Consider the following 13,637-nt stretch of genomic DNA (forward strand, 5'->3'; position numbering starts at 1 on the left):
ACGCGGTAAGCGCGGAGCCCGCTCCCGCGGACCCCCGCCCCGCGGCCTGGGGGTGCGCGGAGGCCTCTTGCTGCCCCCGCGCTGTGGGCGAGGCCCTGCGCGCCCTGGCGGCCCAGGCACCGGAACAGGCTGGGGCTTCCCCTGCCGGGCTGGGGCCGGGCGGTGGTTGTCCCCGCGGGCTGGGAGCAGGGGGCGGCAGCGAGGAAGCGGGTGGCCCGGCGGCCAGCTCGGGCCGGGGCGCTCCAGGCTGACCCCGCGGGGAGGGGGCGGTGTGGGAGGCGGAGGAGGGATCGGTCCGGGAGAGCGGGCCGGCGGGCGGGGAGGATGCGCACCGCAGCCCCCAGGAGCCGCGCTTTTGTGAGCGCTGGCCCCTTACAAATGGAAATGACGCTCGCGCGGGTCCCCATTCGCGTCCTTTTGAAGGACGCCCGCCCTGAACCCCGGCGCCGACTGCGAAGTATTGTCCCGCTTCTGGAGCCCTAACAAAGCGTCCTCCCCCGCTTTGCAGAGCACTGGAGGCAGGCGGCCGGCTGTTCGGGCGCAACGGAGAGGCCGACAGAAGGTAAGCGAGGACGGTGGGGGCCGAGAGAGCTGCTGCCCGGGGACACAATGGGGTGTCTGGGGTTTCCGGGGGTGGCGATGGGCGGGCGGGTCGGGGGCGCATCTGCATCACGCGTTGCCGGGGACCTGGGCGGCGCGCCCGCGCTCCAGCCGCACGTCGCCTCCCGGCTTTGCAGCGCAGCCGGCTCTGGGCACCTCCGCCACCCGCGTTGTCCCCGCCCGCGCTGCCAGCTGAAGGCGGCTACTGTGTGCTGGTCCAGGAGAGGACTTGAGTCCCGGGGTGCGGGGGAGGGGAGCAGAAAGGGTGGTTGTTCTGTTGCCTTGTGCCATCCAGGCACCCCTGTGACTGGGAAACTGGAGAGAAACCTGCCTGGGGAAACCCGAGGTGTTAGTCTGGGCTGTCTGAGTAGCGGAGAGCTGTTTGGACCCATTGTAGAAGGTGTCAGGGATCAAGGCACAGAGAAAGACTTTACCCAGTGCGACTACTAAGAAAGAAACAAAATGACGCTCGGCTATTGCCTGAAACCCTTGACCGCCAGACCCACGGAATGGAAGTGTGGAGTGTCGCGGCAGAAGCTTCCAGGGTTCCAGGGGCTGGGCTTCTGCAGCTACCAAACCGGTCTCTGACAAAAGGACAAAGCTGATGGAAACAGTTTACTGCTGAAAGCTCTTTCTGTGAAGCTGAAAGAGATAGAGATAGGAAGAGGCGATTTCCCAGCCTCAGCCCTGACAAACCGGGGCTAAGTTGGTGCAAGTAAAATGGAGCTGGAAAGATTGTCCTACCATGCACCTTGTTTCTAGACAACTTAGCTCTTATGAGATCTTCTGCTTTCTTTACTTGACTGGGGCAGATCCCCTCCTGGTGTTGAGGAATTCCTGAGATGAGCTTGCCATAGAACTTAACTCCTGAATTTGTGAAATCAAAACGGATCGCATGGTTGTCTTTTGTGACTGAGGTGGAAGCATGTTTTAGGATTAGGATCCTAATAAAGTCAACCGAGGCACATGGGCTAAGCTTCTGAGACCATGGAAGGTTCTCGATCCCGCTCCCTTAAATACATTAACATAAATGTATATATGTTTACTTGTTTCCTGAGGATTGACAATCTGCAAGGATATGTATTTTTTTCTGTGTCAGCTTAATTCTGAGTCTTCCCTAGTGGCTAACGTATTGGTAGCTGACCTGAAATATTGGCAGGTCTTGCTGTGGAGTTGAAGAGGGATGTGGAAATTCCCAGACTGTGTGTAACAGTGACATGACAGGCTGGCTGATAAAACAGTTTGCTGTGGTCTCCTCAGCTGTTGTCAGTGTCCTTAGAGAGGTGAAGTAAACTGCTGGGGAGTTTCTTTGCAGATGTGTTTATTTTCACCTGGTCTCTGGTGATTCCTTAGAGGAAAGCATTCTGAACTGCAGTATAGATAAAGTGTAGGACTTACGGATGTTCCAAATGGGTTGGACATCAGCAAAGATATTGCCAAGGCAGGAAAAGGCTTTACAGGGGGCAACGGAAAGGCAGCCATCGCAGGCACGGTCTTTGCAGTAAAATGTCAAGGATCAGTCATCTTAATAGACACTTACTCAGAATGGCATGGGTGTCTTTTTTCTTGCTTTTTTTTTCATTTTAGATATGTGGTGACCCTTAATATCAAAAGATGTTAACTGTCAGAGGGAGAGAATAGGGCTCCAGTGAATTTTGAACAGTCAATCTTAATAGACAACGTTCTTATCATAAGTCAAATGTTGTTCAAATAAATTGTTTTAAGTGTCACTGCAAATGACTTTGTATACTATCATTTCACCAATCTTGGTGCTTCCATTTTATGTTGATAATGAAAATACATTTTATCAGTCTTACATTGATAAAGGGTTGGCACATTTAGCCAGATCATTTTAGAGGGATTCAAACAGCCTAAAGCTTTTTCAGGAGGTTTATTTTTATAGGTGCCAATTCATTTGTAAGCCAATAAATTATGTGGTTTGAATTCTGGCTATTGAACTTACATCTGTTGGGCAGGGTCTTCTGGAGAGATTTACTGAAGCTTGCAAAAAGATATTTTTATCCTATTCACAAATAAAATAGAATTTTTAAAAGATTATGAGAATATGCAAGTGAGCAACTTTATTTGAAATCAGGACACTTTATTGCAATTTATATCAGCAATTAACCATTTATTCAAGCTTCTAGATACAAAAATGACGAACTATTTATGACCTAATCCTCCCTTAAAAAGCAAAGTTGGGAAAATACTGTTTATAGATATAGAGAAGTGCTTCATTTTTATACCCCAGGGAACGGTAGTCAGAGCTGCAGGCATTCTAAATTAATTAGAGTAAATATGGCTCAAGAAGTGAAAGTTGTTACAAGCTGTCTCTTTTAAGAAAGTAGCAAAAATGCAGCTGTTTTCTGCTTCCGTAATTTTACTTAGTAGCTGATTACAGGTTATTGAATCTACCATGTGCTAACCTAATGATTTTATTCCTCCAGCCATCCTGAGTTAATGACTTGATTGGGTAATCCACCTAGCTATTAGGTTTAACAAAAGCTTGGGTTTGCTACATCATTCAGGGTGGTAAAATACTAAAGCTTATTTATGTTTTAGAATAAATGCTAGTGGGATACCCTTAGTTAAATTAATTTTTTCTGTAGCTAGCAAAGGTTGTTATTTTCTTTCCAATTTAATATGATTCTTTTCCGGTGTGGTGGCCTTTAAGCTTTTGTGTTATATTCTTACACTCTGATTTTATGCTTGCTGATACTCTTGTGCTTTTAGTATCCAGCTAGAAGTGAGGTGCTATCTGAGCAGAGAGGAGGCTATCTGACAGTAATCAGTTTGATGGGCAGCAGTTTTGGGCAGAAATATTCTATTATCAACACATAAATGGGGACAATTGCTTATTCTATTAAGCTTTTGCTAAACTTGAATTTATTCTCGTCACTATTTCACGTTGTGCGGAAGTTAGTCCAAAACGGTAAGCCTGGAAATCTTTGCAGCAAATTCAAGTGTCTGCAAAAAAGAGAAGAAAAAAGAAACATTTTATTTTGACTATTGGCCTTATGAGGCTCTGACCTGCCAAACGGTGAAAGCTAAAGGCGTGAATGAAAAGCTTTGCCAAAGCAGAGTTTGTCCACGTTCATCTCTTTAGTTATAAAGTAAATTAGTCACTTGGTGGTCACTGCCTGGACTGTGGACCCTCAACAGCTATGTCTGAACACAGATCCGAAAGCATCTATTATGATACCCAGGGAAAGCTGCTGAGCCAGGAGGGGCATCCAGACATTCCTTGTAGCTGTTCAGCTGCTAGACCATCTGGAGGGGAAATAAAAGGCCTGGGCTAGGGCTCTGGCATTGTGTTCATTTTATTATTTGGTTTTTCCTTGCCAGACTTTGTCTCCTTTTCACTCCCTTTGGCCCAGAGCAGACGTCCCCTTTGGCTGGTCTGCCATTCTTAGAAGCTCCTTTCTATACCTTGGATGCTGGAAAGTTCACAAGTTCATGGATCCACTTCATGTGGACCTTATGTTGGGGACTTCATTATCCCAGCAGCACCTCCACCTTGCTCTTTTCCGATCCCAGTTGGCACTGTGATTTCATCAGCCAGGGCTGCCAAGGGGAGCACAGTGACACCAGTCTCTGATGGACTTCCCTGTCAGGGTCTGCTCATTCTGGCAGCCTTGTTTTGAGTTATCTGGAAGGAAAATACTCTGAATAGTTCTTATTATGGGCGGTTGTTGGGTGGTAATTGTTATGATTAATGGCCCTTTGCATCTGCCTCTTATTTAACCATCCCTTGTTAGAACTCCAAAATATTGCCCACACTGGCCCTTTTATTCCAAAGGAGTCACGAAGGCTTCTGGCAACTTGACTGGGAAGGTAGATGGTGATGAGAGGCCCAGGTTTGTGGCAGGCTTTATAAAACTGGAATTGTCCTTGGCAATTTGAAGGACGATTTATCATTCAAAACCCAACTTCCTTCATCTCTAAGGAAGATTCGTGTCACTGGTGAGTGTCAGCTAGGCTCTGACTCTGGAAAGCATTGAATTGCACAGATTAGACATGCTTAAATATTTGTGGGGGGAAGTACTTTAACAATGATCAGTTTCTGGACTGTGCCCATTATCGAAGACACAGGACTCTTCATAATCATATTTATGTAAAAGTGCTTGTCTTCTTTGCCTTTAAATCCCAAAGCTACTTTAGAAAAAAGAGAATGCTTATTCTGTGTATCCTTAGTGTCTCATAGGCTATAATTAGTCAATAAATGAATCAAGGCACATAGGGAGGAAGGAACCCCACCCCTCCTCCTTCCATTTTGGAGGAGTTTAGTTTATGGCCACCAAGTGTTCCATGGTCATTTCTAGTTCTTGTTACCGTTCAGCTGGTTAACGCATAAAAGTGGAGCTAAGTGATTTGTCAGTGATACCGTTCCAGTGGTCCCAGTCACGTGTTCTGTGTGCATGTGTAGGACTAAGAGATAGTATAGAGTCAGACCAGAGTTCAAGTCGCGGGTCCATGACCATTATTAGCGTTGTATCATTGGACAAGTAGCTTAACCTTGCCAAGCCCCAGTTTCTACATATTAAATGGGAATGTGAGATCTACTTTAAAGAATTAGGAGGATTAAATGAAATCATTTATGCTAAGTACTCAGCATAGGCCAGACTTAGAGTAAATGCTCAGAAGTTTAAAAAAAAAAAGTGTCTTCTGAACTTCCAACTATATTTCAGGCTTTCTGCTTTAGTTTGACATTAAAGTTATCAATAATCTGCCTTTGAAGACTGAGGAAGCACTGAACATTACCTACTACTGTTACCATTTAGTAATACGATATGGCTTATGTTTATAATATGTCCCTCGCCCATTCTTGCTTTCTGGGTTATGGCGTTCCACAGCTCCTGTTTTGCTTCTAGGAAGGCAGATCTATGACCTGTTGATGTATGTAAGTTACCCCTCTTCAGTTTACCCCTCCTTTGCAAATCGCAGGTATTTTCTTAGTTGTTTTCTCAATTCCCCTCTTGTATCAGCTTTCTCTGGGATTAGCCGCTCTTGCTTGCCATATTTAACCCTGAGAACAACCTTCCAGATGGGTATTATTATTCTCATTCTATAAACAAGGGGACTTGGGAAAGTATTTTAATACAGATTCTCCTCCAAAGTCATATCCCATAACAACAACAAAAATGCAGCTGAAAATTGAATCCACTGGCTTAATGACTAAATCATAGAATCAAACTTCAGATGGCTCTACGTGGTACAGTCTGGCAGTGGGTGCTCGCTTTCTACTTACGCCTGGATATGTCTAAGACTGAAAATGCCTTTGAAAAGGGGTTGGATGGGGAAAGTAGAGGTATGCTTGTGGAAGAAGTAGGTGTCTCAAAGTCTTCCTATGCTCATTTCTGTAGCGTTCATTCAGGGTAAGTTTCCTTGTAAGGAATCTGCATATCCTAAGTCAGTCCATGATGCTTTACTGAGTCCCTGGTGTGAAGAACAGACTGTACTATGCATTTGGGGGAAGCTATAAAAGAAATTGAAATTGTGAACCTTGCCCTTCAAGAAATTTCTGCCAAGTGGGGAGAAAAATAATTCTTGCACATGAAATTACTGATGAACGTTTGGGGAATAAAATCAGCCAGTAAAAATGCCTTCTGCGCTAGAAGAGTACTGACAACTTGTCACCATATGTAACGTCTTTTGGATGTTTCCATATGATCATTTGTTCTCCAGCGGTGGGGCCGTTTTCCCTGTTAAGTCAAAAGAATGTTTTACTAAGCACAGTTCTTGAGAAGCAGGGAGATGAAATAAAGAGATAACAAAGGAAAGTTGCTGTGAAATGAAAGAGGTTTGATTTAGTGGAAATCCAATGACCTCCCAGAGAGCAGGGCATGATAGCGTATCAGATTCAAAGCCGTGGATAAGATTGGGACTTCTCAGTACGTTGTGAGACTTTTTTTTTTATATTGAAGTACAAATGAACTTATTTACAGAACAGAAATAGACTCACAGACATAGAAAACAAACTTATGGTTACAGTTACCAATGGGCAGATAAATTAGGAAGATGGGATTAACAGATACACATTACCATCGTGACCTTTATGGTCCTCTTTCATTGGTTTAGATGGACAAATCCCCACCCCTTAAAATAATTATTAAAAGGGGAAGTGTTAGAATTCTTTCACTTTTGAGTTTTTCTTTTTCTTGTTTTTTTTTAAATGTAAAGTCAAGCAGAAGCAGAATAGTCTTGCTTTTATGACGTTGGTCAGATTCCAGCCCAGGGGACTGTAGAACTCAGAGAGTGAGTCTGAGAGCTGTGGCAGCCCTGAAAATCCCAGTGCATCTTGGGGATTCTCAGCAGATCTTAGGTGATGATGAACTGGGTGGATGCTAAGTGAATCTCATTAGCTAAGCCTTGGCCCTGTCTAAATTCCTAACTTTTGAGGCTTTGCTTAACACCTTGGCTTTTCATTTCGGATGCTTTGATGTTTATTTAGCACTCTCAGGTTATTTTGTAAACATTTACGTGGTGATTAGTTAACCCAACAGACCAACCCTGGGAAGGCAGCCAGAGCTAGCAGCACCGTAATAGAAAAACTGATAATTAGGAGAAGAGACCTGGGAGGCCAGGAGCCTGGACCAGAACATTACCTCTTTGCTTTAATGAGTGGCCCAGCTGTTTGGATCCATATTCTGACTTCACCTCATTCTGCTGAAACCCTTGGGATAGTCGTTGGCTCTGTTTTAGCTCGTCATGTTTTGAACAGTTGTCTCTGAAAAGAAAGCAACCCAGCTTAGAGCAGCACTGATGTGTTACAGAAGGCTCGCTTCTTTTCAGGTCTGGCCGCGTTCAGCATCTTAACGTGTGTGGTTCCCGTGCTGTAATGATCTTCCCTATAACATCACCTCTAAGTTAAGAGTTTTCTGACCCAGGACTCGGTTTAGTTAAAGGTGTGCTTTTAAAAGTAGAATGTTGGTTGCCAGGGACTAGGGGAGGGGAAATGGGAGTTGCTGGGCAGCGGGTATAGAGTTTCAGTCATGCAAGATGGGAAAGTTCTAGGGATGTGCTGTACAGCAGTGCGTGTGTAGCGAACAAATACGGTACTGCATACTTAAACTGTTGTTAATAGGGTGGGTTCCATGTTATGTGATTTTTATCACAATAAAAAATTATATTGGCAAGATAAATACTTTTTTAAAAAGGTGCTGCTTTTTATAGTCAAGGGGCTGGTTCTGCGAGCCTTGTTTGAGCTGGCTGAGGTCACCCTCTCAAGGGCATATGTTCTGTCTGGCTTCCATTGCATCATTGTGAAGGTACCTTCACATGCGAAGGTTTCAGGCTTCCGTTGGAAAACCCAACACATTAAAAGTGAATTATTGTGCAAGCAAAAAACCAGATTTCATTCTTCAAGTATTGAGGGACCTAGAATTTTATGATATATATTTTTAGCAAACAAGATTCTGAGAGATATTGATGACTCTGTGTTTTCACAAATCCCATGAAATGTGGAAACATGGAAAGTCTGGGGTTAGGGTGGATCAGAGAGATGGAAGACCTATTAACCAGGAGTACAGAGGGGAGACTGTCTAGGTAGTGGAGGGTCCTGAGATTCTGTGTGATTCACATGTGGTCTGTGGCTCCTTCGAACCTCATTGAAAGGCTGCAGTTGTGTTTTCCCCTTTCTCTAGGCAACTAAGCATTACCTAAAACTCCCTGGGGCTGAAGCGAGCCTCAGGGAATACTCTTCCTGTCACACCTCATGTAATTGCACCAGTGAAGTTAATTGAGTTGTTTTTTGAGGAACTCATGTAAGAAGTGTTTGATCTTATGTAAACAGGGAGTGGTTTTCTATCAGAAGTATTCATGCAGTGCCTCTTTGCTGCAGCCCTCCAGTCTGACTACGGTGGGGGGCAGTAGGCTGAAGAAAGAGAAGGGAAACGCCTTGGCAAGTTGCAACATCTGGCAGGTCCTCTGGAGCGGGAGGTGTAGTGTTACCTCCCCTGCTGACCCTCACAAGGTCCCGATGGACCAGCATGAGGGGACCGGGACACACAGAGTGTTCTTCCCAAGGGGCTGGCAGGGGTAGGAGTGGCTAGTGGAGGGGCGGTGGCAGGACTCCAGCGCTGCCACCACCCATCCCCCTCTCTGTCCCGCACAGGTGAGCGCTGTGGGCGATGGGATGGATGAGGCGGAGCAGGACCAGCATGAGGCCCGACTCAAGGAGCTGTTTGACAGTTTTGACACGACGGGCACCGGGTCCCTGGGACAGGAGGAACTCACCGACCTTTGCCACATGTTGAGCTTGGAAGAGGTGGCCCCGGTGCTGCAAGAGACGCTGCTTCAGGACAACCTCCTGGGCAGGGTAAGGCCTGGGAAGAGGCGGGGTGGGGGTGGGGGGTTGGGAAGTGGGTGTGGTTTCTGCCCGGGCGCTGGGGGTGGGGCGAACCACAAGTGTTGCAACTTGTTTCTAACATCCTGGAGGTGTGTGCTCTTAGCTGTTAACCTGATAAACAGAAAAAAGAAAAAGGAAAAAATAAAAAGTAATGGGTGTGACTTAGCAGCGAAGTTTGCTCGGGTGATGAGGGCCCGCTTTAATTTGTGCTCTGGAATGAAGGTGTCCTCTGAGCCTCTCAGCTGAAAAGAGAAAAAGGTAACAAGAGGATGTTTTCCGGTGCTTTCCTTATTCTTTGTGTATCATTTTATGGACTCCACACTCATCAAGAGAGGGGGCTGAGATTTCCATGGAAGTGAAGGAAAGTACAGTAAGAAAACTGCCATTGCCAGGAAGAGCAGCTTGCTGTTACGACTTTCACTCCCCGTAAAGCTATTTCTCGTGAGGATTGTTCCTAGGGTAAAGCATTAATTAAACCTTTCACCCAGAAAATAAGACAGGAGGGTAAGTGCAGTTTTACTTAAAACCCAGCACGACTTGCTTCCAGCAGGGGTGTGCGTGTGTACTGATACTAGCTTTTACATACGAAAACAAATAGTCACGTTCTCCCCGTAGATCGAGTCACAGATGAGTAAGAGGTGAGAAGGGGTCCTTTTTTCCCTCTTGCTGTTAGTGGGAAGGATGTCTTGACCTGACAGTGTCTTCAGTTCTCATAATTAAAATTGAGAGCATCATTTGTATGGCTTTGAGTTGAGTCTTGCTGCTGGTGTTTTGCATGATGAGAAGGAAAAATGGGCCGTACTTTTTGAGCTCTGTTGCTGCCATCGCTGACACTTTGTAGACGTCCGTTTTTATCACGTGGTATAAATTGAGGAAGCAGCTGTGAAACTCAACTTTATTCCAGTGACCAAACCTCCTTTTCTTCATTTCATTTTCACTGTCTCTTAGCTGAAGCTTTGGGCAGGTGGCCTCAGATACAGTGCAGTGTATTGGCTCTCTGTGATGTGAGATGGACGGGAGTGGCGATCATCCTGAAGGTGAATGATGTTCTTGGGGGCCTGGCACCGTGGAGGTGGCATTTAACAGGGCTCACACTTAAAGAAAGTGTGAGTTTTTGTAAAATTAGAACCATTTTTGGTAACTTTGGGGGCATTAGCTGCTTGTGAATACACGTGATCCCTAAAAAAATGCTAAAAATCTTGCTTTGAAAGCAATAGAGATGGGAGCTTTGAGAATTAACCGACTTGCTTCTCATCATGTAAGGTACTCAAATGTTTTCTAGTTCTGCCTCAATCTCAGAGACTTCGGGGAGCCAACAGAGTAGCGTTTCTCCCTGTCGTCCTTGGGGATCTCAGTCCTTTGGGTATCTGAGGAAGAGTATCAAAGTGGGGATCTGTTTTCACACCTATTAAAGCCGAAGAAGACATGATACAACTTCAGGTTTCCTTGAGAGCCAGTGTAAATGTGGAACCCGCTGCTGTAAACAGATTGCTCCCTGGCAGCAGATCGACAGCTTGCTCTCCAGATGCTACACATCCTTGCCCTCCTTTGGCAGACTAAAACAGGGGCCCAGTTATCGATTGATTCGTTAATGACTTGACACTACCAGCCCGCCTTTACGTTTGCTCTTCGCCTGCGAATAATGAATACCTAAGTGGTCTATAGCCTGATATTTACTTAGTGAGCCAGTGATAAAAGTTAAATAGATGTATGCATATAGATTTCATGGGGGAGGTCCCTGGTGGTTGTCTTGAGAGCAGGGTTGGCATGAATTAATGCACTACTGTTAGATTTGCATTTTCTGTGAAACTGAATTATTCTCAGATGATCACATAAACTGGGCCATATGCTGTTAAGATACTCTGTATGGTCTACAATTTTAAATTATAAAGAAAAAAATTTCCTTCGACTTCACTGGAGAATTCTAAGTTCTGCCATCTTGATATATGGAAGAGGAATCATAAGTTGTAAAATTATAAAATGGTAAGCTGTTTCTAATACCAGCCGTCTTTCTTCTCTTTAGATGGTATTTATAGAAAAATATGTAAGCGTTAGCAGTTTGGTTTCATAAAAAAGGAGAAAGAAATAACAGCATGACAAACCTAAATATATTCATGTATTCGTTAATTCAAAAAATATGTATTGTGTATGTCTGGTATGTCAGCATTCTAATGGTCTTATGGTATGAGTGCAACTTATGTTTATTGTAAACTAAAGTTTTCCATTAAATTGGCTTTTGGAGCACATTAGTACCCATCAGCCTCCTGGATGCTTGTGGTTTTAATTTTGTCTTTTATATCATAACAAGTATAATTTTTAAATAAAAGAAAACATCTGAGTTTTACCTCCTTTGGTATTAAGCTGAATTAATCTTTTTTGTTGAAAAAGAAATAAGGTAAAAAGCGTTTTCTCCCTCAACTAAGAATATTATCTGTTTATTTTTTATCTTAAGATCCATCTTTCATAACTTCTTGTCCTTTTTTTTTTTTAAAGCCTAATGTTTCTTATGACAGTTGTCAAGGAAAGTAACTTAAATCGACTTGCCATTTTCATGCATTTTACTAATGGGCCATTTACCCTCAAATTAATCTGTCTGATCTTGCTTTATAACTTGAAACCATATTCCCCTGAGCATGGTGGTTACCCTGTAAATGTTTGAAACGCCCAAAGATTGCGGATCACTGATATAAAGGAAAGAGGACATTGCTGGTAGGTGTTTCCTACTAGGTTATCAAAAGAGCTCCATTCATATCTTTGTCATCAGTTAAGCATCTGTCAGGTGGGTCAGACCCCCAAGACAAGGGATTCCTTGAAACACTGAGGAACTTATAGTCTGGTCAGGTAACATTCCTGGCAGGTGAATTGTACTGGGAGTAAATACTACAAACATTTAAGAAAGGGAACCGGGCTTCCCTGGTGGTGCAATGGTTGAGGGTCCGCCTGCCGATGCAGGGGACACGGGTCTGTGCCCCGGTCCAGGAGGATCCCACGTGCCGCGGAGCTGCTGGGCCCGTGAGCCGTGGCCACTGAGCCTGCGTGTCCGGAGCCTGTGCTCCGCAACGGGAGAGGCCACAACAGTGAGAGGCCCGTGTACCGCAAAAAAAAAAACCAAAAAAAAACCAAAGGGAACCATGTTAGCTCACTTATTGAACGAAGTTTCCACCCAAGCAATTAATTCCAGCTGTAGCTGCTTCCTGTTTATTGTGCCTTTTAAAGGAAGTGTTTCCACATGCCTCTCTATTTCCTTTATTAGAAATCAGAACCTAAAAAAAAAAAAAAAAGAAATCAGAACCTAAAGGTGATAATTTACCTTGGTTTTGTTGAAGCCTTTATTTAGTTAGGTCCAGCTTTAGAAATACATTTTCCTTTCCTTATTGAATATACTAACTTTGAGACAAAGCTGCCCCCCCATCCCCTGAGCTTCCCTGCTCTACTCTTTAATATGAATCTAGATGCTGACATATTTCATGTTCTTGACACTCTTTAGAATCAGAACAAGCCGCGTGGTAGCAGAACTTACCATTGGCTTCCAAAGAGTCCCATAGGTGTGTGCACTTTGGTCATCAAAGGCACTTTGGAATTTTTTGTATTAAAATTTGATAACTGTACAAGTATATAATTCCACTCAGCTTTTGCAGTTTTCATTTTCAAGTGCTTGTGTTCTTTTATAAGCATCACGATTAATTGTATATGGCCATTTGCTGGTTTGTTTCCACTTCATTCAGCTTTTTAAGATTTCTTTCACTTATATACATTTTAACTGTTTGAAAAGTGAATCAGAAGTACAGCAGTACTTTCTGGTGGTGATTATTTGTACTTGTTCTCTATGTGCAAAACTACCCTTGATCATCAAACAGTGCCTGTTTATAACCACCCCATGTTCATACTCCTGTTTCATATTATTGATCTGGGCTTTTTGAATGAGTTGGAGGGAAAGGTGGGAACATTTCTCATTACATCTCTTAAATGTCTGAACCTTTGCCATCTATCTTACTGTTTAACCTGAAACAGTGAGGGATATTTTCTAATTCCATTTTGGTCTTGTGACTCTGTGGGGTTGATTTGAACTCCTAAGGGTCTATAGTTCACATTTATAAACAAAAAGACCTTCTGATTAAGAGGCTGCAAGACTTGCATCTTTTCTTTATTAACACTTTCTTGTCAACCTCACTGCAAAATTGACTTTGGTGTTGTATACTGTGAACCTCGCAAGGTATTTAGTTTGACATAAAGCAAGGGCAAAGGGGAGGGCTGGCCTTCCAGCAGCCTGTTGGGAAGGCCTTCTACTCTCGACAAGAGGTATGAGCAAGTGCTAAATGGCTGTTCTTCTCTACCTACTTTATTTCAGTAATGACTGTCACTCCCACCAGAGAAAGTATGATCAGGAATGCTCATTAGATTTCTGCAGTATTCCATTTATACTTTTATGAGTAGCTTCTTGTTTGGATGGAGGGGACTTAAACTTCTTCAGTGTCCAGCACAGATTTTAGACTTCAGTGTTCATCTGTATGACAGAGAAACCTAGAACCCAGAACTTGGAAAAAGATGGTGACTTGTCTGGGGTCAGGCAACTCATTTGAAGCAGCATCAGGATGGGAACCCAGATTTCCCAGTCCCTGAGTTTGAATGCATGTCTCCACTGCCTCCTCAGACTCCACATATGCAAATATGGATCTCATTCTCCATCCCC

The 13,637-nt window shown here is 44.0% G+C and overlaps 1 protein-coding gene across 2 annotated transcripts in view; it reads left to right on the forward strand.

The window, feature by feature from the left end:
- The first annotated feature begins 513 nt into the window (after window positions 1-513).
- NIN (ninein) overlaps window positions 514-13,637 on the forward strand; it is a 104,589-nt gene continuing 91,465 nt past the window's right edge. For both annotated transcript variants that reach the window (XM_069540443.1, XM_060004575.1), the window contains exons 1-2: window positions 514-562; window positions 8,714-8,917. In XM_069540443.1, coding sequence (XP_069396544.1) covers window positions 8,735-8,917 — 183 coding nt within the window. In that variant the 5' untranslated portion in view covers window positions 514-562; window positions 8,714-8,734. The remainder of the gene's footprint in view (window positions 563-8,713; window positions 8,918-13,637) is intronic.

This window comes from Delphinus delphis, chromosome 2, assembly GCF_949987515.2.
Source record: "Delphinus delphis chromosome 2, mDelDel1.2, whole genome shotgun sequence".
Taxonomy (NCBI): Eukaryota; Metazoa; Chordata; class Mammalia; order Artiodactyla; family Delphinidae; genus Delphinus; species Delphinus delphis.